The sequence below is a fragment of the Melanostigma gelatinosum genome (assembly GCF_949748355.1).
Source record: "Melanostigma gelatinosum genome assembly, chromosome: 8".
Lineage (NCBI taxonomy): Eukaryota > Metazoa > Chordata > Actinopteri > Perciformes > Zoarcidae > Melanostigma > Melanostigma gelatinosum.
In genome coordinates, this window is record NC_136641.1 from 15104529 (window position 1) to 15132076 (window position 27548).

At 43.8% G+C, this 27548-nt stretch overlaps 1 protein-coding gene across 2 annotated transcripts; it reads right to left on the reverse strand.

The window, feature by feature from the left end:
- arhgef25a (Rho guanine nucleotide exchange factor (GEF) 25a) lies at window positions 1-27310 on the reverse strand. Of its 2 annotated transcripts, none has more exons than XM_079273505.1 (16): window positions 26869-27310; window positions 12817-13124; window positions 12154-12264; window positions 8548-8669; window positions 8066-8132; window positions 7269-7372; window positions 6981-7050; window positions 5531-5620; window positions 4974-5066; window positions 4384-4434; window positions 4195-4272; window positions 3878-4069; window positions 3500-3680; window positions 2968-3197; window positions 2688-2822; window positions 1-1938 (listed from the first exon to the last, which is right to left on the reverse strand). In XM_079273505.1, the coding sequence occupies exons 1-16, from the start codon at window positions 26972-26974 to the stop codon at window positions 1816-1818; spliced, it is 2061 nt and encodes a 686-aa protein (XP_079129631.1). In that variant the 5' UTR covers window positions 26975-27310; the 3' UTR covers window positions 1-1815. The 2 variants fall into 2 exon arrangements, with proteins under 2 accessions (XP_079129631.1, XP_079129630.1); XM_079273504.1 differs by having other exon boundaries at window positions 1-1941.
- Between the last annotated feature and the right edge of the window lie 238 nt (window positions 27311-27548).

Consider the following 27548-nt stretch of genomic DNA (forward strand, 5'->3'; position numbering starts at 1 on the left):
TTATTTGATATTATACAACAGTTTCTACTCAGTCGTACATGGCATTAACCAACCCTCTCCTGGTTTTATGTCCTTGCTGTTGGTTGTCTGTAGTGGTATTATTTTGTATGAAAGAAACACTGTCTGATCAGTCGTTCACATTAACTGCAGATGGATTCTGTGAGATGGCTCCACTCACATCTCAGTTTATTTCGTGTAATTAACGGTGTTTCGGACAGATTATTGAGCAGCTTTAGCTTCATTGTGAGAGCACTGAAATATGAGGCCTATAGATCTTTGGTGCAGCTGTATGTTCGAACTAAACTGAAAGTGAAAGCATGTGGGGACCTCTACTGGCCACAGAGCAGAACTGACCTGGTGTTGACAGGACAGCCGTCTCCATCCACCTCTTTTTTGTCACTTAGACATTAAAAATCAAGACAGTAACACAAATATCTATGATTGTTTTGTAAGTTGTGGCAAACTGCAATTAGTAAGAGCATGAAACGTTTGAGTGGTGAGCTGCTTTTTTGGCACTGTTGTCTGAGGAAGAGGGAGCATGCAGATTCGTCAGCATCACTCTGTTGATCAAGCAACATCTCACCCTTCATTTTAACCAACTGAAACGGTAACACTTCTTGGCATATCTGGGCCGTACTTCATCTTACAAGTGGAAATGTATGATTGCCTTTATGGTATTCACTGTACAGTATTTAGTCCATGAGGGCAAAAGCTAAAAGCTATTATAGAAATGGTGCACAGCCATGACATGACAACAGTGGACTAATAAAACAATTCGTATTATTTTAAACCAAAGCACTTTTAAGGACATGTGCCCCCCAAACCACAAGCACTCTGCGGCCTGAAAAGAAAGTCAACCGCCAAGGAGATGTTGCATGCAACACTTTTGGGTCAGCACAGCAGTCCCTTTGAACGCGCCTACTGTATCTCGCAACTCCTCCGGAGTTGCCCAAAGAGCTGAAGTATTCAGAAGTGACGTCATACTTGCAGAGAACCTCCAGGGGGCTCCCTCACACCTTTTTTTTTTTTGTCCAGATCAAACAAGGGCCGGTCAAACAGAATAAGAGAGCGCACAGGGGCTCCCAACACTGTGGCAAGAAAGAAAGTTCTTCACTTTCATTTGAAATTCAAGTGAGCAAAGTCCTCGTGGCTTTTTCACATCAAGTGTTCTGCCTTTTCCATTCTTGTTGACACAAACAGCAAACTCAGTTGTCAGCAGGGGAATGACAAAATTGTACTAGTCTTCACAACGGGGAATCAGGAAAACAAAACTTGATCAAGGAAATTTACCAGAGGATACAAGAGGTGCCACGGCCACTACTTGCACACTCTCATGCACTCAAACACATTCACCCATCTTTGCATAAAGATACGTTCAGGCACACACGTAACTCCAGTGACCGCCCCAATTAGGAATGGATATGTCTTAAAACATATTCCCCTTGCCCTTTGAAAAAGAGAAGAGTATGGTGTACAAACTCTCAAAAAGGTAAAAAGCGCTGAGTGTCCTTTGAGTTGTTTTACTCTGAACCCAGAAACATCTCACTGGATGCTGTTCATGTACGTTCGAGGTGGCCACGGTTAGTCACCTCCCATTGAATGGCCCTCTAAAAACAGGAGCAAAGTCTTGTTGTAGTTACAGCCCATAATTCCTTCATATGTTCCTTCAGGTTCCTTAAGTATCCTCCAGAAATCATCACTGAACCAGGCGAGGCTTCAGCCTGGCATTAACAGACAGTAGACAAGTATTCTTGTCTCCACAGCTGCGGCGTTAGCTGCTGTCCTCTTAACCGAGGAGACAGATGGCAACAGAGTTCAAAGATCATCCTCTGCTAGCTGAGCCAGATTGCTCGGGCGTCGTCCAGCTAAGGGGCCCGACAGTGAAGCCTGGCTTCCAGCATCAGCAGCCTGACCCCTTCGGCAGCCCTCTCCTGCTCTCTGCTGGGGATGGAGGGAACATTCATCACACAGATATAAAGTACTTCCATGTGCTGCACTCACATATCTGCTAATAAATAATATATATATGTTCTTTTTAAATTTTACACCAAACAGTAACAGTATTCATACAACTTGGGAATTATTTTAAAGCCAGTCTAAAAAGAACTGGTCACGGTTCCATCTATTCATCCCAGCACAAGTATGGGAAACGATTATCTGGCTTTGATCTGGCATCTCTCTCTGACTTCCTCGTCAGCCTGAGGGGAGCAAGGGCAGAAAGGCCTGAAATGGTAAATGGCATATTTTGTGCAATACACTGGGCTGTGAGAATTTCCCTTCTTTGTATTCAACTAACTGAGACAAGTACATTGTTATCCATTTCCTTCAGAAAAGAAAATATTTTATTGATTCCCTTTCCATCCAATAGGGGGAGAAATAACTCTTTTAATGACTCGACAAATCCCTTCACTGCATGTGTCTAAATAAATGGTTACCATTTACTGAAGTCTTTCATCTTTTAATTACCCTTAATGAGCACATTGTAATAATTGTTAGACGTTGTACAATGGCCCATTATTTCCCGGGGGTGATCTTCCTGTGGCTTGTTTTGTCATTCATTTCCCAACGCTGTGATGAATAATTACTTGTCACCACGTCCAGCTATGTGCAAAACAATGACATCCTAAATGTAACATTGAGGCTGCGACATAGACGGCGTAGTCTCTAAATGCATGCATATACTCTACCTGTGCGCTTTGCGTGGTAGGTGTGTACAGCCCGTTTGACGCAGCTTGACAGTTTTGTTGATCAGTGAAGTCCAGTTGGACATGTGACGGAGAAACAGTGTGGGAGTCAGCAGGGCATGGCTGGACCACAGTGGGCTGCAGATGCAAACAACAGGTAGGTCACTCACCAACACCGTAGTGCATGCACACAATGGCCTGCCAGTGTCTTATCAATAGAAATAGTTATTGCAGAACAATGTCCCATTATAGGGCAGAGAAAGAGACAGCTAAAGAAACCTACGTCCCGCAGTGAGTATGTCTCGCTGGCTCCTCTGCCCTGGCCTTGGCTGGGCAGGTAGAGCGAGGGCAGGGAGGTGTTGTGAGAGTGAAGGGAGGGCAGCTTATGACGGTCAATAGAGGCAGAAGAGTGTGGCCGCAGGACACTGGCAGCAGACAAAGGGAGCCTCATGCTGCGGCCCAGGCTATTAGACTTGGTCTCTCGTCGCTGGTACTCAATAGGTGACTGTAAGGCTGAAAGACAAAGGAACAAAGACAGTTCTAATGAAACTCTGTACCTGCTTCTTGAATGAACTTCTCCTATGAAGACACATTTTGCATATTACAACTGTGTTGTACTATAATGTTGTTCATTATCTATTTATACATCAGCCTCCACTTCTGGATACCGCTAGTTTTGTCCGTGTTGCACAAATAATCCAGTAAAGGATGCCTGTGAGAAAGGCCAAGACTGCATGGTCAAACAAACAAATCATCTCATCAAAAAAACGTTTTATAGATCAGGGGTGATGTGGCATAGTTCGGCCGGGACTGACCATTGAGGAAGTTGCGCTGGCTGTCCAAGATCTGAACCAGATCATTGACCCAGGCCCTGCAGATCTCAGAGGAGGAGGCCAGCAACTGGAAGCGCACCACACTTCCATCAGGGTTGCGTGCCGTCACCACAAAGCGGGCGTCATCACCGTCCAAACTGGGCTCCACCCCTAGGCAGCTCAGCTGGAACATATCGCATCTGATTAGCAATTGTAGGAGTCCATCCAGCCGGGTTGCTGCTCTGGGATTATGTAACGTGTGGTGTGAATCTGTTGTGTAACTCATAGCCTGGGAGTGAAATCTACTTTCTAATTTTGTGGTATTTCATTTTTCTAAAACATCCTGTGTAGCTGATCTGAATTCCCTGAAGCTCAGCCCACCTTGATGCTGTTCTTAAAGATGTATCCAGGGAGCGAGAAGCCTTTCTTCCTGTCGATTGGCTCGCTGAAGATGACCAGCTGCTCGAACAGGAAGATGCGTCGTTCCTTGGCTCGGGACAAGAAACCACTGTCCTGCTCGGTCACAGTAAAGGTGTCTTGCTGGAGCAGCTTTCCCTGGGCTGTGATCTTCCCCTGGTACCACAGCAAAGATAAACACAATAAACCGAGGAAGTGGTTACGGTTTGTTTTTCTTGGGTTGAATAGTTGGCATGAGAAACAGGTTGAAGACTTTGCAGGTCTAAATTCCTGAGACGTACCTCGAAGCCTTGTAGTCTGCCCACATTCATCATGTCATTGCAACGTTTTGGCACAAAGCACATCACTTCTACTGCTTTCTGTTTAAAAGACCAAAGTGAGTTTGTTACAAAGAATACTAATAACAAAGTAGTGCTTTGCACACACAAATCATCACTTTAAACCTTATATCGATGAATCAGGACACCCACCTCCAGCTCCTCTGTGTCCATCCCAGCTTTGGTGTGATACTTCAGGAAGTCCTGCTCAAATAAACACAGCATGTTCACCAGAGTATTCTGAGAGTTTACTGCTCAGAGTAAGGTGAGCACATCTGGAGGAGTGTTTATGGGTGTTGAACCCATCTTTCATTTGAATGCCAAAGGGCAAAGTTTTATATTTAGGCAAAGTTTTATACCACGGATGTCATTTTATGATCATCTTCAAAGGCTTTCACATATTATTGTTTAAATCCTATGGTAATAATCGTATCATGTAATTTGCCTCTTCCTCTTTGACTGGAAAGTAGCCTGAACAGATGCGCCCGGTTTTTGTACAAAGCAGTGTGTGTGTGTGTGTGTGTGTGTGTTTTCGTGCGCGCTTGTATGTTTACAATGCCATGACTGAACCTGCTGTGTGTCAGACAGCTGCACAGAGAACACCAGTGTGTGTGTGTGTGTGTGTGTGTGTGTGTGTGTGTGTGTGTGTGTGTGTGTGTGTGTGTGTGTGTGTGTGTGTGTGTGTGTGTGCGTGCGTGCGTGTGTGTGTGTGATCAACAGCAAAGCAGTGCCCTGCTTTTCACCTTGAGCAGCAGCTGGTACTTCATGATCCTCTGGACAGGTTTGATCAGCAGGTCGTTGAGCTGCAGCCTGTGGCCCAGCTGCTGCCGCAACTCCTGTCAGCGGAGACGGACACAACAACACGAAACCAGTCAACATGACAGCCACGGCACAAAACACAGCAGCTAATGACCGATGTCATCCCTCTAAAACAGTTTATCACAGGGATCATAACATTTGTCTATTAGTGTTGTATTTACCGGTATTGTCAATGGAAAGGAACTGATTACAATTTGAAGAATAAATGGCATCTGAAAAGACACCCACATGGCCATGTATAATATATTATACAGGGACACTTAGACATCCATGCATGCTGAAGGGCTTACTAACTACAGGCCTGAGTGGCAGGGGACTGTTATTATGTTATTAATATTTTTAGCTTTTTGCAATTTGAAGATGTCATTTTTGACTCCAGGAACTTGTGATGGACATTTTTTCCCTATTTTCTGACATTCATAGACTGAAAATAAACAAAATATTGATCGCTCAATCAAAAAAAACAAAAAGAGGTACTCACCTCAAAGTAAGTCTCAATATACTCGGATACGATATGTTCCGACTTGGGCTTGTTCTGACAGTACACAACGTACATATGCAGACGCCTCTCCTACAATCCAAACAAACATCTCATTGAAAAACCATTTCCTTGAACGTTTGGTACAAATTCGTCACACAATGAAAAATTCACAGATAAATGAAAAACATCAACAATCAACGTCTGTGTCCCTGAGCAGAGCGATGATGATTTGTCTCAGAGTGCGAGTCCTTTGAAGCTGAACCCGTCTGGTTAGCGCTTCTGTGCTAGCTCTTCTGTGACTAATTGCCATGGGAGCGCAGATGTGGCTGAGAGTCTTAATGGAGTTACATGTAGATGAGCATCAGGTTATATGTATAATTCACCCAGGTTACACTCAGGGAAAGCTGAGCCTTGCAGAGACTGCCGGCTGTACCTAGCAACAAGCTGCATGGCTCTGTAACCTAGAGACCAGTGAGCTGCTTCACCTGAATATGGACATCGAGTAACACAGCAGAATAGGGCTGCATGTGAAATATGAGCTCATTCGACGTCCAGCTTTCAGTATACTTGTGAGGCTGCATGTTTACAGGTGTTTATATGTTGCATGTGCGTGGGTGAGCACACAGCCATGTTGCATATTGGTGGCACAGCCCTTGTTAAAAGCAGATTGGGCTTTTCATTAGGGCCATGTTCCCAGTCTGCTTGTTTTCAAAGTTTGACACTATGCTTAGATTTAGTTACAAGTTTCTTTATTCCCCCACAGGCTTTTTAAGTTAATCATCCAATGGGCTGAGTCTTATTGGATTGTTTGAAGAGCTTCAGACAGAGAGAGTGAATATAGCAAAAGAGAGACACAGACATTTAACTTCATCATCTTCAGACAAGAAGCAAAAGACAAGTTGGTCAAATGACCCATAATGTCTGCTTAGTCTGCATGTGTCACCACTTAACCAACATACATAAATCTAATTTTGCTTCATTCTTCAGCCAGGGTATGTAGGAAGACGTCGGTCGCCGTTTTGGGTGGAAAAAAGCCTTCATCTCAAAGAGCGAAAGCTGAGGTTTTGTTATTCCTCGTCTCATTCATATTGTTTTTTCCCTGCTGTTTCCTGACCAGTTCAGCCCAGACTGAAAATCGACCAGTGCGTCGTTTGTGTGTATGTGAGGGGTTGCCGTGTGCACTGTTGTATAAAAACACAGCCTGGACTGAGACGTATCAGTAACAGGGAAGTGGAAGAAGAGACGCTGGCAGTTAGTTGAGAGAGAGAGAGGGAGAGCACAAGATAAACAGGAGCTCTGCATGCTTTCTTAGCTCTATTTACCCTCACGCCAAACAGCACAAGGAAGCAGACCCAGACACTTCCACTGACGTGTGTGCGTGTGTGTGTGTGTGTGTGTGTGTGTGTGTGTGTGTGTGTGTGTGTGTGTGTGTGTGTGTATACATACTCACATGTTTAATGAAGAGCTGAGCCAGCCTCTCTGGCTCTGCTATACACTTCTCCAGCTCTCCCAGAAAGTAGCTAGAGAGAGAAAACACACACACACACACACACACACACGCACAATCATCCCCAAAACGGAAGATCAGATTTGTCTCCTGACCCATTGTTCCTTTGTCCTCCACTCAGGCCACAAACACAATACTCTGAAAATCAGTTTGTCTTTCGCTTTGAATGCAGCTGCAAACACATTTTTTTCAAATCAAATGTAGTTTATTTAAAAGAAATCAGGGACTTACTCTTTATGCCATTCAAATATTTGGTGAATGTTCCCAAAAACAATCTTCTCTTTTCCCTTCATGTCCTCCGGTATACCTTTGGAGTGCATTGTGGCCACGTAGCCCTGCAATGGAAATAACAGAACTGCTGACGTCTGTTCCGCAACAACAATAAGCAACACCTGGCTCTGAATAACACCAGTAATACACCTGTTGCTATCACACACCGCCACAATCACACAGCAGCTGACACTGAGTTTTTATTAACTTTCAGATGGCAAGAATTCTTCTCTGAACCAAAATAACTCCATCTATTAAAGACACCCATGAAATGAATTGCCTTGCTACATAATACCCTTCAAGCTAATAATTCACAAAATCTGCTTAAAACTGGAGCCAGCGGGATGGAGGAAAGTGGAGGAATTGTGATGAGGATTTAGGGCCGTCGCTGACAGACTGGGTGAATGACAAACTCTGAGCTCCAGATCACACTTTTTTTACTTTTTTACTTTTAGTACATACTGCAGCTGCCCTTACAGAGTATGTACTGTTACATGCGGTATGCATTCAATTGGGACTTCTTTGTCATAACATTGCACCTTGAACTTTGACCCTCTTGCTCATATATCTGCTGTGCAGAGGATTGTGGGTCAAAATGGCCAGAAAAGCACTGCGACCGGATGCAGTAGGACATATATTTATATTTTGGCATACTGCATTTCACATGCTATGTATTGGGACATAATAGTATGGTAGTATAGGTATTGGGATGCACAGTAAATTCCCTCTTCTCTGTCAGGGCAGATTGTGAGGTTTACCTCCACTATGAGCCCCAAGTCCACCACGTAGTGCTTCTCTGTCTCAATGAGCTCCTTCAGTACATACCTGTAAAGATACAAAAAAAGGCAGATTAGTGTTAGTTATGCTACCAAATGTATTTTGCACACTGCTAAAATCTTGGTACCACTTTCTTTTAATGCGTCCCAGTCTCCTAATCATTTTCCTAATAAGGACAGGACATTGTAATTTTGTAGAAAGTTTCCTGGAAAAGTCAAAGGGAAAATGGAGACAGTTTTCAACTGGTTGATTTTCCATTAAATATATTCAGTTAATTAGTGTAACAAAGAGACTTTTAAGTGCAACTGATCAACTGAACACGCAAATATGCTTCATTTTATTGGGAAAGTTTACACTCACCCAGTTAAAAAAATATATAAAGATGACTAACATAGGGCTGCCATGAGGATTATCACGGGAGATAAATGATGCGTTTGGTTCTTTACATTGATAAAAAACATACATGCTTTTCTCTAAGGCACTCCTCTCCTCTTCAGTGTCAGCCGCAGCCGACCATTGGCTGGAGGTGTCGTCCATCAAGACGGAGCCGCTGTCATCTTGCAAGACACTGGTGGACTGAGTGTCCTGAGGAGACAGAGACAGACGGATAGAGAAACTGTTTATCAAAGATCCATTGGCAGTAATGGGGGATCATGCCAGGAATAAAGAAAGCAAAAGGAGATAAAGAGCGAGAGAGAGATGATAATGATGCAGGTTGCCAAGGCGACCAGAAAGAGCAGAGAGACACGAGGAACAGAGATTGAAGGATAAGAAGATCAGATTCAGATTGTCACCGTTAATGGTCCGTGTTGTGCACAGCAGCCACAGATTGATGGAGAGAAAGAGATTAAAAGATAAACAGTTGGAGGAGCAACAGGCTCGATGACAAACAAAGCTGTGAAGGTTCTTGATGGAGAACAACAACTGATCGCCCGCTGGCAGTTACATTTCTGATTTACCTGTGAATTAATAAGTTATATATTTCCTATTTTGCCACCTGAAGATTTAAACCAACATGTAAATACATCACACTGTCTTTTTTTCCTATTTCTGCATCTACTAAAACCGATATAAATGCGTGCAGGATAAACCCAAGGTTACTGTGATCTAATAGATTGTTCATGCATTATATGGACTTCTATTCATGCTTTTTCCTGGAATTGATATAATTTCCTGTGGGGGTCCTTGTGCACGTGGAAACAAAGCCTGCAAAGATTAAAATCATCACTAAGTCAATAGATACACAAGACCAACATGGTTGTGTGGCCTATTTCTCACACGTATGCCACATATGGTTGTACAATGACTCACAGGCATCCCTCTGTTCAATTGTATGCGTACAAACGTCTTTCCCTCTATTTTTAGCCATGCTGCTCAGCGGTTTCTTTTTATGCTAGTCACTCTCTGCTGACTGTGTAAACTTGTGTTCTCGCCTAGATCCCCATGTCCAACTGTCCGAGTCAAGCAGAACCTCCCCACCTTAAACACATACACAGACATACAGCTAATCCCCTGGCAGGCGGCTGCCACATGGAGAAATAAATAGGCTACATTGATCGGATAGATAGACATATAAGCAAGTGGAAAAAGCTATGGAACTTTCTCTGTTTCCCCTCTGGCCTAGTTCAATTTGTTCACCTGCCATCTCCATGATGAACTAGTTGGCGTCTACAAGTTGTGAGCTTTCTGTTCTGTCACAGTGATGTGTGGGAGAGAGAAAAAGATTGAAAGAGACAAAGCGTAGCTAAGTAGAGAGGCATGGGAGTAGGGAGAGACAGAGAGGCTCCATAAAGACCCTCGCTGCCCTGCGAGGAGCGTTCCAGCCTGGCTAACAGGTCTCCCTGGCTCCCTAATCACCTCCAGATGTGCTGCGGCGAAGCCCAAAGGAAAAATTCACCCCGTCTCCCTCTGTTACAAGTTTTGTTTTTCTACTCAGAAACTCAGGACAAAGACTGACAACAGTTTTAATACAAACTGAGGTCAAACTATCCTAACAATTCCATCAATCAAGAACAGGGTTTGTAACAAATCATTTTTTGTGTGGATATAGGTCATAACATCTCAAGCTTCAAGTTACAAGTACCGTAATGAAAAGTTCAGTTAAATGTCAGATATTGTATCGTGTTGTACAATAGCAGGATGCTTTTGCTGTTTTCCTTGTTGTCCAAGAGCAAAAATGTTTGGTCACAAACACATTTCTTTGTTTTATAATTGTTTATCTATCGGTATCGATATTTTACATCTATAACTAAGGTCATTGCCACTTTATGGACTTAGAAACCGCTTTATGTTGGAACACGTAAAATGCTGCAAATCCGCAGTATTAAAGTGATATTAAATGGCTTGACTTAAAGAAATGCTGCTCTTCGTGGCTTTACATGTGATGTTTTTCACCCAGAAATAATGGCTGATGCTTGAAGCTGGTATGTTTTTTTTACCTTTCCAGCAGTGGCATCAGCAATTTCTCTTTTTTTTGGATGGAGCAGACACCGCAAATACTTAGACATGCAAGTACAAATCAAAGGTATGGTCCTGAGCCAAGGAGGAACACATAGTTACATAGTCTTAAGTGCTGAAAACTGCAATTCATTTGCATTGGTGCTAATCACAAGGGATTGGGTTTTTAAGACATCTCACAATAACTCTATCCGCCTTCGTAGGTCGAGATGGAAGACTGTACGAACTGTTCCTCAGGACAAGCTATTTATGAAATATCGTGATCTGAGGTTCTGGCTTCCTTTTTGACACCACATTTTGTTGAACTGCTGACAATCAACAGAACTTTCCATTGACCAACAAAACATTCCATCAAAAACTGTGTTCTGCTGTGGTTGTGAGATTAGAGACGTTAGTGTGTCGAAAAGAGGAAAAACAGCAGCAATGCATACAACACTGGACATGAGGCCATTGAAGGTGAAATACAGAGACAGAAACCACAGCTCAGAGATAACTGGCCTACATAACCTAATCTCTCTACTTCTCCATCTCGCTCTCTCTCTCTCTCGCTACACCTCCCTCTCTCCCTCTCCATCTAAACACCAAGCACTAACCTCATCCCCCTGATGTAATCGCATCAATGTCTTTTGATGTGTTGTTGCGACTAAAATTAGGATTTAAATGCCGTGGTGTTGATTCACCAACAAGAGTCACTCCACAATGCTCAAATATTCAGATGTCATTATTGTTTTACTTTGTGTTGATCGGGCTCAGGCTCTAGTGATTCCTGTAATATTACTGCTGCTCTCGCGAATCCCAGTTTCTGCCATGCTTCCAACACAAAAGGGACCCTCTGAACACTCGACTTCAGACGCCAGCAACTGACTCCAACTGAGTGTTGATGGAGAACTGCAAGCATGTGTGCACACACACACAGCGTTCTTTGTCAGCTCATAGAAGCGGAGGCATCTTTCATCACATCTGCCATTTTGTGCTCTCTTATTTTTCTCCAGGCACGTCCTTTTGTAACACGTTGAATGTGAGTCATGCATCACACAGGTCGCGGTCAAGCTCTGCCCTCTGGTGCATCGATCTACTCTGAGAGGGCCTTGTATTCACTTAGACTCCCTTACATGTGTGGGGTATCCATATGCATGGGTCTATATAGTATCTATATATTTGCATCTGTGGTTGTGTGTGTGTGTGTGTGTGTGTATGTGGTTGCAGAAAGCAGCACTCCTGTGTCTATCTTTGAGTTTGTTTAGCCTGATAGTTGAACTCCGCCCTGCAGCAGCAGAGTGAGTCATTTTCAGATCTGTCTGGAAGGCCATGGAGACAAACAGTACTGATGTCACCTCCCCACCAGGCTGGTTCCTCACTGAAAATAGTACTGCCACTAACTACAGTAAATTATCCGCTGAAATGAATTGTAAGTGGATTTACTCCTCAAAGTTTCAATCTTATCAAAGTGAATCATTGATTCTATGAAGCTGGGGCTACAATCGAGTATTCTGGTAACCTGTCGAAAAATGACTGCTTGCATTAAAGCCAGTAACATCAGCTCTACTAGACGTTATGTGGCAAAAACAATATGTGGTGACGGATACAACAGGTTAGGTGACAGGTGACAGACCTGGGTGTTTGGCAGTGACGTGCAGCCAATCAGAGAGTCAGTTAAGTAGCTGGGAGACTGCAGCGTAGCCGGTGACAGGTCCTCAGGGCTTGCCAGGCCATCTTTCCACTCCTGGAACAAACACACACACATATCCACAGTGTCAGAATAACACAATATCAACATGATGCAAAATGTCTGTAGCATGCTCATGCAGTCGGGCACACGGGCAGTTGCACAACTGCAAAGTAGAGCACATAGATCATAGAACATGGCGCCATGAGTTCCTGAGGGATGAGCCAGCAGTGCTGCTGTTTATGTAACAGCAACGCCACCTGCCATGATACTTAGTCCTTCATGGCTCAGCTCTACATTAAACCTGTGTCTCCACTAATAGTCTTGAGCTACCTAGTGTAAACAAGACACTGTCAAGATGTTGACTTTAGCTTGTATTTATACAAGACCGGAGCTTTGCATGTTTACTTCAGAACCAGTTTATACGAAGGCTTTGATGTAAGACGGTGTGTGAATAAATAAGTTTACTCATGAGGTCGTTCATCTCAAACATGTAAAAGGGAACTTGAAGCACAAAGCTGTCACGCAAGACCTTGTTTGATTAATTCATGTGCCCAAGAAGAAGAAAAAAAAGAAGCTGCGTCCTTGTTACAACTTTTCACTTCTCACCAGTTCTCTGTGGGTGACAGGCAGGATGATGAAAGTCTCATCAGGCCTCGGGGGGCTGCCCAGATCCTGGCTGTGGCTGTGGGACGGAAGAGGTGGAGGCTTTCCCTCAAGCTTGCGGACCTGGCGCTCCCCTTTGGCGCTGGCCCCGACGCTGAGTTTGCGGACAGGGTTCGTGAGCCACTTCTTCAGCGTGCTCACAGAGCGTCTGGAGCCCGGGGAGCTCGGGGCCGAGCTGCCTGATGCCTGTGGGTGTAGTGACGCCACGGAGGTGGAGATGCTGCCCTCGCTGCCTGCTGCTGAGTATGAGTCTGGAGACAAGAGACAGGGAGAGAAATAGAGCAGAAGGTTATTGGTAAAACAATGAGTGTCTGAGGAGACAGTGGAGGTTAGAGAACTGATATGAAAGAGTTTAATGGGTCAAAGGGCAGAGTACATTCTGACTCTCTTCATTCAGACCTCTGCAGTCAATGAATCAATTCATATATGTGCAAAAACAGCATTTTGTTTGAGGCAATAGAACTCGTGACTGACAATTAAATGAAAGCAGCTGCGCCGCTCAGTGAGAGTCGACAACACAGCAGAGAAGAAGTTAAGGGAGACATAAAACAAAGGGTGGACATATAAATAGCCTTCCTCTTCAAACACAGCTGTGCAGCTGTGAGCTGCAACATAAAAGATGCACTATTATGTTCACGCGGACCATGTTTTGTACGCTTGAGCTGTGCTTCCAATCACATGACCAGCACACACTCTGATGCAAGGCAGACAGATGAGGTCAGAATGGTGGATGTGAAAAATACTCCAGACCGGTTACAGAACGGCTGCTGCACAGGGATGTCAGGAGGACATGGGAAGTGAGCTGGGGGGGGGGGGGGGGGGGGGGGGGGGCGAGCTGGGACCGGACATCCACTTTAAGCCTTTGTAGAAGAGAAGATCCTTGCTTGGGACAGTTTGTTTTTTCTGTCCTGTCCCCCATTCCCATTCTGCCTCATCCACCCTACCCTCCCGCCCGTCCTCAGTCCTGAGATAGCTCTTCCTCTAAACTGTGTGTCTTGAGTGTTTTATCTGTTGTGTGCAAACGCAGTTCGGTCATGCCTCCCCATTCATCTTCTTGGCCTCGACCTGACCTCTGACCCTCGATCAACACTCTTTTACAGATGGAGAAACAGTCTCTCTTGCTAAGACTATCTGCCAAGGCTTAATATTGTTTGAATATTTCATGCCAATTGTCAGCTGAATGTGACAAAGCTGGAAAGTAAATTACTTTTATTTTTCAAGAAAATGCACTTTTCCTAAAGCTTGAATTGAGTTTGTGAATTTTTCATGCATTTGTTCATTAAAAGACAACACTGGCCTCATTTCAGTGTTCTGAATGAGCCACAGAGGACGATCTTATCACGAATCTCAGCAGTAAGACTCAGACCCAGACTGCAGGAGCAACGTTGACACAGCGTGGCCCATTTTGTGAGTGTATCGTCTTCAAAGGCGAAACCAAAATATATTCACAATTGCCCTCAGTTTTCATACTTAAAGAGATTGAGCTTTTCCGCGCTTTATTCATTACTGCTTTCCCTAAGAAATGCGATACTGTACCGATCAATGAAAATGAGCTGTCTAAAAACTGTCCCCAATTCTCCAGTGCACAAACCTCAGTCAAAATGTTTGAGAGATGGCTAACTTCAGAGCAAAACAACTCCAACCCATGACATTACAATGCCAGTCCACACATATTTAGGTAAAACACAATGTTTTTGGATCTGGTCAAAAAACTCTAATTTATCTGTATGTGTATTTTCACCACATCAACAGCATTTCCTCTGTAAACTTCCTCCTCTCTACATACATTTTACAGGCATCATGCGTGTGTGTGTGTGTGTGTGTGTGTGTGTGTGTATGATCCCAGGGTGGCCAATTTCCCTATCCTTCCCCACCCCCATCCACATGAAAGGCTTGAGACAGTAAAAGGAGATCTGAGCCTGGCAGAATGGAGGATTGAACAGAGGCAAGAGGCAAGGAGCAGAGAGGGGCACAAAGAAGGGAGACGACTAAACCCTGCGGGGAATAGACAGAAACTCTTAACAAACTCCGGATGGGTCCATCGCCAGTAAGACAACATAATAAAGAACAGCAGTCTGAGTTCAAGCCTCTGCCGGTTGTGAAGTGTCTTAGCTGTAGAAGACAACACAATAACAAAAAACATCAAAAAGCTATTGTATTCGTGGCTGGAGCTGTAAGAGCCTGAGGCAAAGCATACGCCATCTCTGAGGGTGCAGCTTGAGAGAACAGAGAGGATGTGAAAATGACTCTGATACATGTGATAACCCCAACCCCCAGCTCCTCTGACCTCTAACAAAGACCAGGCCTCCAGGATTGAGTTTTCCAGTGTTGTTCCCTGCTCAGGTTCAGTCAGGCAGGGTTTAGGAGTCACAGTGCAGAGACACAACCGCAGTAACACAGCATCCAACCAGCTCCAGACATCGGCTGAGATAGCTTATCACAACAACAACAAAAAATGGGGGAAGACAGACTGACACCCTCTCAGTGCCTGGAAGCAATTAAAAGTGAGAGGAGACAGCGGTGCAGCTCCATGATTTGCAACTTGACGTCAGAATGACACAGTGGCTGTGTCAAATGTACAGATTTACAACCTGCAGAGTGTACATAATTTACCGGTTTTATAATGAAGATCACTACATCTGCATCTGTCACCATGGCAACTCTGCAGTTCCCCTACTAATCGTTGTGCGTGTGGGTTAGTTTCCCTGTTGACCCCGGAAAGCTGAATCTCTGTATGAAACCTTAGGCCACTGCAGGGACATCATTAACAGCTTTTTTCATTTTCACAGTAGCAGCAAGGAAACTGTGAAACGCCTCCGCTCTCCCTACACATTTTAAGATGAGAGGAGTCCTCCGTGTGCCACCTACACAGAGGAAATTGGGATAAAAAAGATTGGAAAAATCCTTCCCTCGGTCTTGCTGGATGCTGATAGTGCGCAGTGACATTCATCTTCATAATGGCACAGCGAAAACAAGATTACCCAGGCTGATGCTGTTGATGCAACTTGACTATTGTTTATGTGCTCGTGATAATTAACAGGTGAAGGCCTATGGCAGCAGGGCTGCATGAAGCTGGCCTGATCTGTGGTGCTCAGCTAATGCTGGGCTTTCACCAGCCGCCCACTCACTGTCTGACAGGCTGAGCGGAGCCCGGGTGGAAGGCTTGCACAAAAAGTTGCTGTACCATGTGACTTTAGAGCCGAGTGGGTTTCTGCTGCAAAGCAGCTCCAGACATTCTCTTGATGCTGTTCACTCACAATAGTGAAGTTTGACAGAACTCATCGACTGAGAGGACAACTTTAAAGACTCTAATGTACGTAGGCTATGCTTCATTTATCCATCACCACTTTTTCTTGCACTAAATCAAGCTTTTGACATCATGTCTGGTCTAATTATTTTAGGGCTTCCACTAACGATTATTTTCAGTATCAATAAATCTGCTGATTGTCGTCTTGATTAAGCGATACGTTGTTTGGTATAAAACGTCAGATAACTGCCTTGAAAGTACCAGGGGGCGAGGTGATTTCATCAAAATGTCTTGTTCTGTCCAACCACTCCAAAATATTCAATTTACTGACATGGGGAAGCATAAATGGTCAAATTTAAAAAGCAGGAACCAATAAATATTTCGCATATTTGCCTTTCAGACAGTGAATGGGCGGCTGGCGAAAGCCCAGCATTGAATAAAACAATTAATTGATTCTCAAAATAGTTCGTCTTGTCTTTTTCATGAGGTTTGCAGTGAACCATGGCTGCTCAGTAAAGTTTTGAATATAGTTGTAGCTGGATTGACTTATCCAGTGATTACCTGAATAATTCAGACTTTCATGTGGGAAGGGAAAACATCAGATGCAATATTCTTGTGAAGGTTACAAAGGTTTGATTTGGATTTGATCGAATATAAGATTCATTTTCAATTTAATGTTTGAAACAGAAAACTAAGGGCCGAAGAAAAATAAGGACAAAGCAACCTCCATTTTGTAGGTAGATGATGTGGATGGATGTGCTTTAATGTTGGTCCCCCTGAAGAAGTTTGGTCCAACTTCCCTTTATTGATCAGTTGATAAGTGAGTGCTGCTGAGCCAACAAATCAGGCTAAAAGCGTTGGCTGTAATGGAGCTAACTTGTTCACAGCTGCTCCACTCTGGAGCTCTCTGTCAATCCTACAGCCTCTTGGGACTGTATGGGCAATTTAGGCATCACTGGACTCCACCAATACAGACAGACATGCAGGTGCCCACACACTTGCCGGTGCACAAAAATGGTAGAAGACACATTTCCTCCAGGGTAGCTGTCCAGATGTGTGACTGCAGTCTGTTCACTTGTGATGTGAGCTTCCAGTGTCACGTCTGTCTCAGCAAACAAAACAAAGCAAATGAGAGACAGGCGACCTGCTGGTCACCACGGTGTCAAACATGTTGAATGTCCAGCTTCGCTGCCACTCAATGCCAGCACCTCAAAGATCACGAGGGTTACGAGAGTGCAGCGGTCGACACACAGGCACCAGCCACCTGCCTCGGTCATCACTAACAACTCAACAGAACATCATGCTTATCTTCTTCATTCTCTTTTCACTCGTTCATTGCCTTCCCCACCTTATGCACTTCAGCCTCTGCTTGTATATTACATTTCACCTACTCAGAGGAAATGGACACTCTTCCCATCAACTAGCAGGACCTGGGCTGCACCCAGGCACTCAGATGTGCAGACTGATAGACCTGTGAGACAATAAGGCACTTAGTACCAGATGACCGGAAACCCTTTGACTGTCCTCTGATGAACTTTTGCAGAAACAACAAGGCAACATTTAAGATCTCATTGTATACTTGTCAGCAGTTATTTTGGATCTTTTGTCTCTTTCACTTGTTTTCTCATTATATTTCATCCTGTTGGCCACAGGCTGTTTCATGTGTATTTTGTTTGTACTGCTTCTGATTCATAAATCCTGTCACTTGGCTGTTCTCTCTTTATACTGTCCTCCCTCTTCCCTTCTTCATCTTGACTCCTTCCCCTTTACAACACGCCCCCACTTTTTGTTTTACTCTGCCACCTCTTCTGCACTCTAACCCACTCTTCCCCTCTCTGCACTGCAGGGCTTTTTCAGCTGTGTGTCCTGGGATCAGCACACTTCTCTGATGCAAGGCCCTGCTCTGCACCAAAGCTGCTGACACCAGCACAAGCTCGACATGCAGAACCCCCCGGCAGAGAAGACAGTGACACAGGAGTAAAGGAAAAAGCACTTAGAAAATCTCTCTTCTCTTCCCTAGTGGTGATTACGTACGGTATACGACTTAAGCTACTAAACCTTCAACATTATAAATCCTCTGAAATGATCAGGCTGTGAATATTAACCTGTATGTAAATGAGCAGCAGAAAGAGGGAGACGCTGAGATGGGCTGATGTGGAGAGCAGGGATTATTCATGATTTAGTCAAGCAGCAAAAGAAGCTTAAGCACATATGCCAGATATAAGCTAAAACCCTCAGTGAGATGCTGAAGAGAGCGATTAGGGCACATGTTGCCTTACAAATATATACTAGAGAGCATATAAGCAATCTAGGAACATGGACATGTCTGCAGAAGCACAACCATTGTCATTATTGTGTGTGTGTGCTTGTGTATTTGCGTGGAAGGAAAGACACATTTGCAGTCAGACAGACACGTGAACAGAGATTTCCTGTCCTCCTACTGACCTAGTTTATGCACACACACACACACTGCTATGATTCCAGGAGCACAGAAGAAAATACGCAGCAGACACAGTCAAGTGACACACAAATGAGCCATCAGGGTCAATCTTCTGTGGCGTATTTTTCATCACAGTAAATCACCATATCAATAGAATGACTAGATGGCGTTGGTATTAATCCTGTTGTCCATGGAACATTGTGAAAGAGTGATTCAGACACTTCGCCTGATGAGAGCTTTTTAAACTGTAACACGTCACAGCTGCTGCTTCCATCTCAACCAAGGTTTCAGTCAATCCCCGAGAACCCACATGCATCTGAAGCTTACTTTCTTTACAGAAAAGGATGCAGTGGCAGTCGCACCACGGACACTTTTTCCTCTGCTTGTGGCAGTCTGAAACTGCAACCATGTTTGTGGTTGTTTGGCCTGAAAACTCCATTCAGAGAGCGATTTGCCAAGTTCCCGGCACCATCTGCCTTTATTTCTCTGATTGTCAAATCTAGGGAAGCTTCTTCAGGTTCCAGTGGGGTCCATTTCACTCTCAAAACACATCAGGAGAATATAAACACAAATCATGATTCATTTAGAGATTTGATAACCAGGAACAAAGGAGTGATTAAAAGGTTGTTATGATCTGGGATATGTTACATCGTCAAAATATACAGTGATAAGAAAATCACATACAGGTATATTTTCTTCTGTGACTCTTTCAGAAGTAGCAGAAGAGCAAATACTTGATGTTTTAGCAAGACACATGTGCTGTCAAGTATAACAGATGATACTGAACCCACTTTATATCTGCAATGCATCATTTTACGCAACACTTCCCACCGGTCACTGATTGACAGTGGTAGAAGAAATAGGCCTACTCCAACGGTTTTGTAAAAGTAGCAGGACCAGTAAAAATCATGCCTTCAAAAGTTTACTGAAGTTAAATTACAAAAGGTGCTAAATTTGAAACTCAGAGTAAATCTATTGCTTCCGCGCGGCTCTCAACATGGTGACGGCTGAGCTAGTGGCTTGCCGCTAACCAGCGGATTTGACCTGTTTGTTTACCTGAGGGGGAGTGCAAGGGATATCGCAAAATTGAAATCCAACACCAAGTAATATAGGGACATAATCTCCGATAGATACAGATTATAAGTATTTTAGGCCGATACTTTCATGCTGCTTTACACTGTAAATTGCCGAATCAGATGCATGTTAAAACACAGGACACCGTTTTTTAAAATCATTGTAAATTCAATCTGCAAACAAAATAATTATACTTTTTTTAAATCAAACAAAGTGCAAACATTTATTTAAATGCAAATAAAAGCACAACAATACCATCAACCATCATTCACAGCTGTGAAATAGCTCGTTTCTTTTGTTCCGCCATCATCTGTCGTCTGGAGTAACTAGTCAGGGTGCTCGCGTGTTCATTTGTGCACAAATTCTGCTCTTCACGTGATTTATAGATCAGGCCTATTGTGAATTGGGTCACAATGGTTTGTTATTTTTTCAAAAGTGGCAAACACTGTCATAGAGAACCTTTAAAGTACCAAAACTAAAAGTACTGATTGTGCAGAATGGCTCATTAGCATGATCGATGCATTAACGTGCACATCATTCTAATGTTGCAGCTTGTGAAGGTGGAGCTATCACATCATAGCACTTGCATGACCTTGCAGCGTCTACAGGGCACTCTGTTCTCGTGTGGGTTCGCACGCGTGTGTGTTTAATAATCACAGTGGTGATCTACACTACCCTTTCAGCCTCTTTAGCAGCAGGCAGCACCAGTGCACACCCGCTGGGTACTGTTCATCATTACTATGATTATCTGGACACACACGTAGACTCTAAAAGACGGAAAGGGAGAGGGTGGCTCACACTTATATTTAGAGATAAACAAGGCTACCATAATGCCAGAGGTGGCTGTCAACGCAAGGCAAATTAAAAGCGATTGAGATTCCATACGGCAGCTGTGGCAGTGCCAGTCGGGATGCCTACGAAGACAGCAGGAGACAGAGTTGTGGTGCCTGCTGGGACATGGGAGCCTCTCCTCTGGGCCCCAGTCTGCCTCACAGCTCTAGTCCGCTCACCTCTTGCTGTTTTTCAGTTGCTGCATGTAGAAAAGGTCACTTCTCTCTGGACCTAAACGAGTCAGATGTGAATTGAGGGTCGTTTGAAATCCCTGAACTGAATTCTGCAAATATGGCTTCACATATAATTGTGTCTTTTGCATAGCACACATTCAGACACTGTTTATGCGAGCTAAGCATTAAAGAGAATTGCTGTTGTGTCCTGACCTGAATTCTACCATGTGTCTCTCTGTGACCAGACGTTAGTTGTACAAGTTAATCAGTTGCTCAAAAGTGTCAAATTATCAAGTGTCTTAAGTATTACGCAATCGCAAAATCAATTCTTGGTAAATCAAGACTGAAACCGAACTTATCTAAGTTCTTTGCTCTGTTCACTCCAGCAGGCAACCTGTGTCTCGTGGAAGAATGTAAAAAGGACAAGAAGTTTTTAAATGGGAAATTCAGTGATTAAAGAAAACATTTCCCGGCAGTCTTTGGCAAACTTCTCCTCTAGTTGCTGCCGGCTCCACTACGTTGTCAGCAAACAAGAATTGATCTGACCTTCTGTCCTTTGTCAGCAGGTACCATCGACACTCTCACGCTCTAGTTCAGAGATAGCCAGCAGCTCGTCTATTTCATCTCATACTTGAGGTTTTGGTGTCGGTGGCCTGGTGGTTAAAACAGAAGCCTACAGGTAACTGCTGCAACACAGAATGTCTGTGTTGTATGTCGAACCCTCCTCTCTCTCCTTAAGCTTTCTGTCAGCATCTTCACTGTGTAAACTATCTCATGTTTCTAAAGCTTTGATTCTCTTTCATCATTAGATTGTCTTATTCAGAATCAATGTTCCATAAAGTAATCAACACTGTTCAATCCGTGGACCCGAGCACCAGGTCTTCCTGTCACACTTGAATGGATTTTGTGTATTCATAAGACACCCTCTTAATGGCCAAATGGAACGCTCTTCATCCAAATGCAGGGTTTGATCTGAAACAGACAAAAGCTGACAGATGCAGATGGTTTCCTTTAATTTGGAATTAGCTTTTCAAAGGCCTCCTTTGTGTGCACAGCATTGTTTTATGAATAAGGCATGAAAACATCTAATACTGTATGCAAAGTAGTGAGCAGTGATGCAAATCTATTAAAAATGATTACACTTTGTGTGTGTGTGTGTGTGTGTTTGCAGCTCTTCCCCCCCCCCCCCCCCTCTGAGCTGTAGGAGAATTCTTTCTAAACAAGGTATGGAATGCACTCCCGTGTTTCCTAATTTGTTCCCTCATTCTTCTCCTCTGCACGTTTACAAACAGAGACCAGAGGAAGAGGGAAAAAAAGAAGGAAAGAAAATGGGAGATAGAGGAGGAGAGGGGCATGGGAGACCTGGAAATATGTCAGGGCAAGGCCGTTAGAGCGAAAAAAAGAAAAAGAGATGGTGAAATGAAAAGGGGGGGAAGATATAATTAATAACTGGCAGACTGGCTGTATGCCGACAAGTCAGAGAGAGAGAGAGAGAGAGCTGGGGGAGAGAGTGAAGAGAAGAGGGGAGAATGAGAGAAATGAAAATGCCCCAGGAATGATCCTCATGCTTCACTTGGTGTTCACATTCCAAGCCGGCAAATCATGCAACATTCAGCCCAAAATTCAGACCGTGTAATTTCTTCATCTAGCTGGGAGACTGGGAGCACTGGTTTGACATACAAGTCGCCTTTCTGTCCTTTCTCTCAGTCCATTTCTCTCCCTCTCTCATTTTACCTGTTACATGTGTGAGAGAGAAACAATATGGAGGAGATCATTTGCACAGCAGAGAGGAGACAGGGGGTTGGGTGGGGGGGGGGCAAGAGGCGATGACGAAGATGAGGGTGGGCCGGAGTGCAAAGTTTAAAAATATCTCAGACTGCCAAACACAAGGCTGGGCCACAGCAGGCCAGCAGCATACCTTCAATTTCAGCTATTTTTGTTGCTTTTTCCATAATGTCTGCAGTCTGCCTTATAAGCTGATGACAAAGACGGTTCTCCAGCTGAGACATAAAAAGACACGCCGGTTCTGTCACGGCAATTTTCCCTCGCGTTTGCCAACGGGGCTGCTTTCTGTCAAGGGCACACTCGACTTGTTATCAAAATGATTCCTGGGTCTCAGGGGTCTCAGGGAAACCTGGGGATCAATTCCCGGCATCTGAGCAAGACACTGAGCCCCACCACCTCCAGGGGCTGTAACGCCATCACCCACTCGGGTCTATGAAGGAGGGCGAGGGGACAAAATATGTTCCTACAGTGATCAAGTATTATATTTTAAATTGCCTGGAAACTGCAGCAAATGAGCCAGAGTTGAAGCTTAACATTACCAAGTAGCTGAAAAGTACAAGGGGTGTTCAAAACAACAGGGTCACTTCAAAAGGTATGCAGTTTAATACAAAGAAATAAGTAGAATCGATGATAAACATAATTATTAGTTGTAGCCCTAATTTAAGACACCAAATTCCCAATATTCATGCAGGTCTAAAGGATTATATTGTAGAGGTTTGTTACTTTGATTATGACTTCAGATAAAATGATGTAGCAGGGTGCCATTGATGCAGATACTCTGTTTGCATGTGTGGGTCTATGCAGTGGACGAACACAAGCAATGGAGAAAAAAACATTTGTGAGGCGGCAGTTGTTGTTTTCACACTTTTCCATGTATTTCTCTGTCTCTGCCATTCAACCAAGTAAATATACAGTACTTGTGTGTGTGTAAAAATTAGATATATTATCAATGTATTTTCCATGGCACATTCAGGTTTATGCTTTTTTTAGACCACATTTCAGGCATAGAAATACTCATTTTCAAAGGCCTTCTGAAGAACCTGCCTTGTTTAATTCAGCGTGATCTTACCTCCATTTGTTTCCTCTGTCGATGTCAGATTGATGTAAGGGTGCATCCTTAATACCATTAAGTGTGTGGGAGGCTGTGCTGCAGCAAAGATGTGATGTAGAAATGATAAAGTTGGCTTAGACTGCAGTGTTTAACATTACCATAAATGTATTAGGACAACATTGTCAGCATCATTGGGAGTTTCTACACACTTTCTATGTGAATTCCTTCCTCCATTTGAAACTTGCTATTTGATCCTCAAAAGGTGACGCACATTTATTCAATGCCTTGATGTGTTATCATATTTAAGATATGAGATAATACTTGCTTTATTCCACCTTTCCTTCACACATTACACACATTTCTCAAAGCACAAATCAGATCTGATTTTGGCGAATCAACAGGTTGTATTTCCGCACTCTGGCCAGTGGAGTCAATTGTCCGAAGACACACCATCTATTTTGAAATGGTTTGTCAACAGTATTTGCTGGGAAGCAGCCCTCACTAATGGCCCTCTGGCAGCCAATCCTCGAATGTGCCTTGCAGCGCAGCGCTAACATCAGAGCTAAAATGACACATGCTTTTCTCTTTCATTGTCCATCTTTCTGGACTTCTCTATCATGTTGAGTGCTGCTCAGATCACTAACCCTCCCCTTCCCCCTGCTCTCATGTAATAAACCTGCAGCACACACATTGCTACAACAAACCGCGACACACATTCACACATTATTACGCTTAGCTACGGACTCTATACTGCTCTTCCTGTTTCATTACACATTGATTAGGAAGTGAAAAAAAATATATGTTGGCATGGTAGTCTTTATGAGGCCACAGAAAGCCATTGATTTGCCTGTTTTTCTGACGCACTGCAGTCCCTTCTCTGCATTCAAGTGAATTGGCTAGAAGTGATGGTCATCGTGGGCAAGTCATTAAATCTGAGTGACAGCAGCTGGAATTACTTCAAGTTTAGTCATTTATTCGCTAATCATGTGAGTGTGTTGATCTGAGTGTGCATGTGAATGGAGGCGCATGCCCAGATGGTGTGGCAAAATGGCATACTGACCTGTGTCATCATCCAGTCAACAAGCAGGTGTTATTATGCCTAAGTAGGGAATGAATCATGCAGTAAACTATCATTTCCTATTGTGTCAGTGGAGTGGCTTTTTTTAGAATCAATAAATGGTGTGTGGCTGCATCGTAAACAGTTTTGTCTGATACCATAGAATGAGACAGCCTGTCACTGAGATGAAAATGACTATAGAGAGGAAAGACTTTGTTTGTTGTTGATGCTAGAGTCACATTAGACATCTGGCAGCCCTCACCAAGCAGTGTATTTTGACACTGATAATCTCCACTGAAAAAGCAGTCAGCTAGTGTTTTTAAATTTTTTTTAAATAACTGCCCTAGAGTCAAAAATAGACATTATTTGATACTGTGAAGTGCTTGACGTTCAGGAACATTGTCTTGTGCTGAGGACCTTGGCTAGTGGTCAAACCTGCATTGTTCAGTGTTTTTCCTGTAAACACCACAACAGAACATACAGGGTCCTAGATGTCAGTTTAGTTTGACACATACAATGAGTTCAAAAAGTCAATGTATCAAATAAAAAGTCAGAGAAGAGATCAGATGATAAAGAAGAGAAAGTACAATAAAAAAACAAGTCCACCATAGCGAACCCTTTTCCCCTGACACCGTGTTAATTATAGAACTGCTTTACAGTACTGGAGAGGACTGTATGTGAGCTCCTATGGGACCACACCAGTGGTAGCAACATATAAATGTACTTTACATGCTCTATGGGGATGTTTTATAGAGCTCATAGCTTCACATAAATAGTTGAAGTAGTCTAAGAGACTACTGTAGTTGTATAATGTGGTTTCTCCAGAGAGCTCTCATATTCCTCCTGCTCGGGTTGTAAAATCAGATCAAGAGGTTTTCTGCTTCTCAGTGTGAAATGTAAAACTTCTCATCTTGACATGTTGGATCCAAAACAACCAAATGATACATTAAATCCAAAGATACTGGATTGTTGGAATAATGCTCTGACTGTATGTTTGTTGAGATTTTCTTTTAATAGCCTGAAATGTTTCATTCTTTCAATCCCCCACATGTTTAGACATCATGATCTAAGCGTGTATGTGTGTGTATTTGCTATACACGTATACACATGTACACATGTATTTGCTATACATGGTAGAGGTGCAGTGGGGAGCTGCAGGCTATGGAAAGGGAGAATATCCATGACCTAAGAGATTAAACTGAAGGAATCTGAGGTATGTATCCAACAACGCTGGCCAATCATATGAAAAGACCCCCACCCCATGTGCAGGGCCTCAGCGGCTGGGTCCACTGTTTATCCTTTTGATGTAGGCTTGTAAAAAGGTAACAAACACACAGCGTGGTACCGCAGCACAAACTCATATTGTGCTATTGGTCACTGTTGTTGGTTTAGCTTTGCTTCTGAGCCACTGTGGCAAGAGGCCATGTGTGTGTGTGTGTGTGTGTGTGTGTGTGTGTGTGTGTGTGTGTGTGTGTAGGTGTGTGTGTGTGTGTGTGTGTGTGTGTGTGTGTGTGTGTGTGTGTGTGTGTGTGTGTGCGCACAAGACAGCGACAGGGACGGAGAGAAAATATTTGATTTCTAATCTGTTCCTGATCTCAGATAGCTGTATGTTACTATGGGTCTTGAGTTTTATATAAACTCCAGCCATGTTGTAATAACATATAATGCCACCGGCTGCTTTTACTATTCTTACGGGCTGCTGCTAAAAGATAGATAAGACAGAGAAGATAGAGAGGGGAGGTCACTGCTGTTTTGTTCAGCCCCTCTCTTGGGTTTCATCCATCCATGTGCTGCACATACCTGACTGACACACACTCATCATAATGATGACGGTCACTGTCCAAATCACACACACACACACACACACACACACACTCACACTCTCTCTCTTGCTCTCTATTTTTAATGGATGAATGTATGATGCTGTCCTCTTTCATTTTCCTCACTGTGTAGTCTTCCTCCTCTGCTCTGATGTGTATGCGACACACATCTGTTGCTTTAGCTGGAGGCGGAGAGAGCAGGCGAGAGGATTGAAGCTTACACTGAAACCATGAGCATACGCTCGCAGGAATGGAGGGAGAGATAAGGGAGAGGTGGGTGGACATGTAAGAAAATGGTGAGGAAAAGAGCAGCGAGTGAATGTAGCGGTATTAACGGCAGAGGGGTCACTTCAGTTCAGTATGATCAACAAAAACACACGTAAAACAGACTCACAAACACGTTTTTAAAGTACAGCATCAGCTTAAAAAGGGCAAAGAAACGTCGACGGATAATGACAAACTGTGAAAATGAACATTTTGTACGAGTCGGTTGCATTTGTAAGTGTGTAACACTGACCTCTGACTCGAGCATAGCAGCAGCCACACTTGACCAGGACTTTACGGAACAAGTGTTGGCAGCCGCAGCCTCGGTGGTGGCGATGGTGATGGTGGCCCCCTTTCATGTTGTTGAACCATGAGCAGAGGTGGGCATGGCCGGGCACTCTCTCTCTCTCTCCTCGCCCCCCCTTACCCCTGTCTCTTAAGTGTTCCTCTCTCACCCTCACAAGTAGAGGTTTACTCCTCAAAGTGTAAATCCCCAAAGTTGTCAGTCGATGTTCCTCCTCAGTTGAACGCAGACAGACTTAAAGTCCACATCCAGACCGAGAAGAAGAGAAAGTCCACAAAAGCAGCAGCCAAGAAGAAATCCACACTCACAGGGCTTTTCAGATGGTGATAAACAGCCAAGGAAACATTCCAGCAAGCTTATCGTTATGTTGGACGTGCTTCCCTTCCCTCTGTCTCTCTTTTTTTCTCTGTTTTCTTTTTGGAGCTGAGCTCTCGCCTCTGTGAACTGCCTGGTCAAATGACAGGCTGGGAGACTGCTTCAGAGAGAGAGAGAGAGAGAGAGAGAGAGAGAGAGAGAGCGAGAGAGAGAGAGAGAGTGAGAGAGAGAGAGAGAGAGAGAGTAAGGGGAGGGGTGAGATGGGTGGAGTCTGCAGCTCTAGTTGCTGCTATTCCAGGATAAGGTTCCCACTC

Bases quoted from the DNA above. Each gene is read 5' to 3' on its own strand.
- arhgef25a (XM_079273504.1), bottom strand. From the start codon at position 26,974: ATGAAAGGGGGCCACCATCACCATCGCCACCACCGAGGCTGCGGCTGC. The intron at 8,670-12,153 runs GTCTGTCACCTG...CTGTCTCCTCAG, and splicing joins CGTCACTGCCAAACACCCAG to GACACTCAGTCCACCAGTGT. The intron at 3,681-3,877 runs GTGGGCTGAGCT...GATATGTTCCAG, and splicing joins TCTTTAAGAACAGCATCAAG to CTGAGCTGCCTAGGGGTGGA.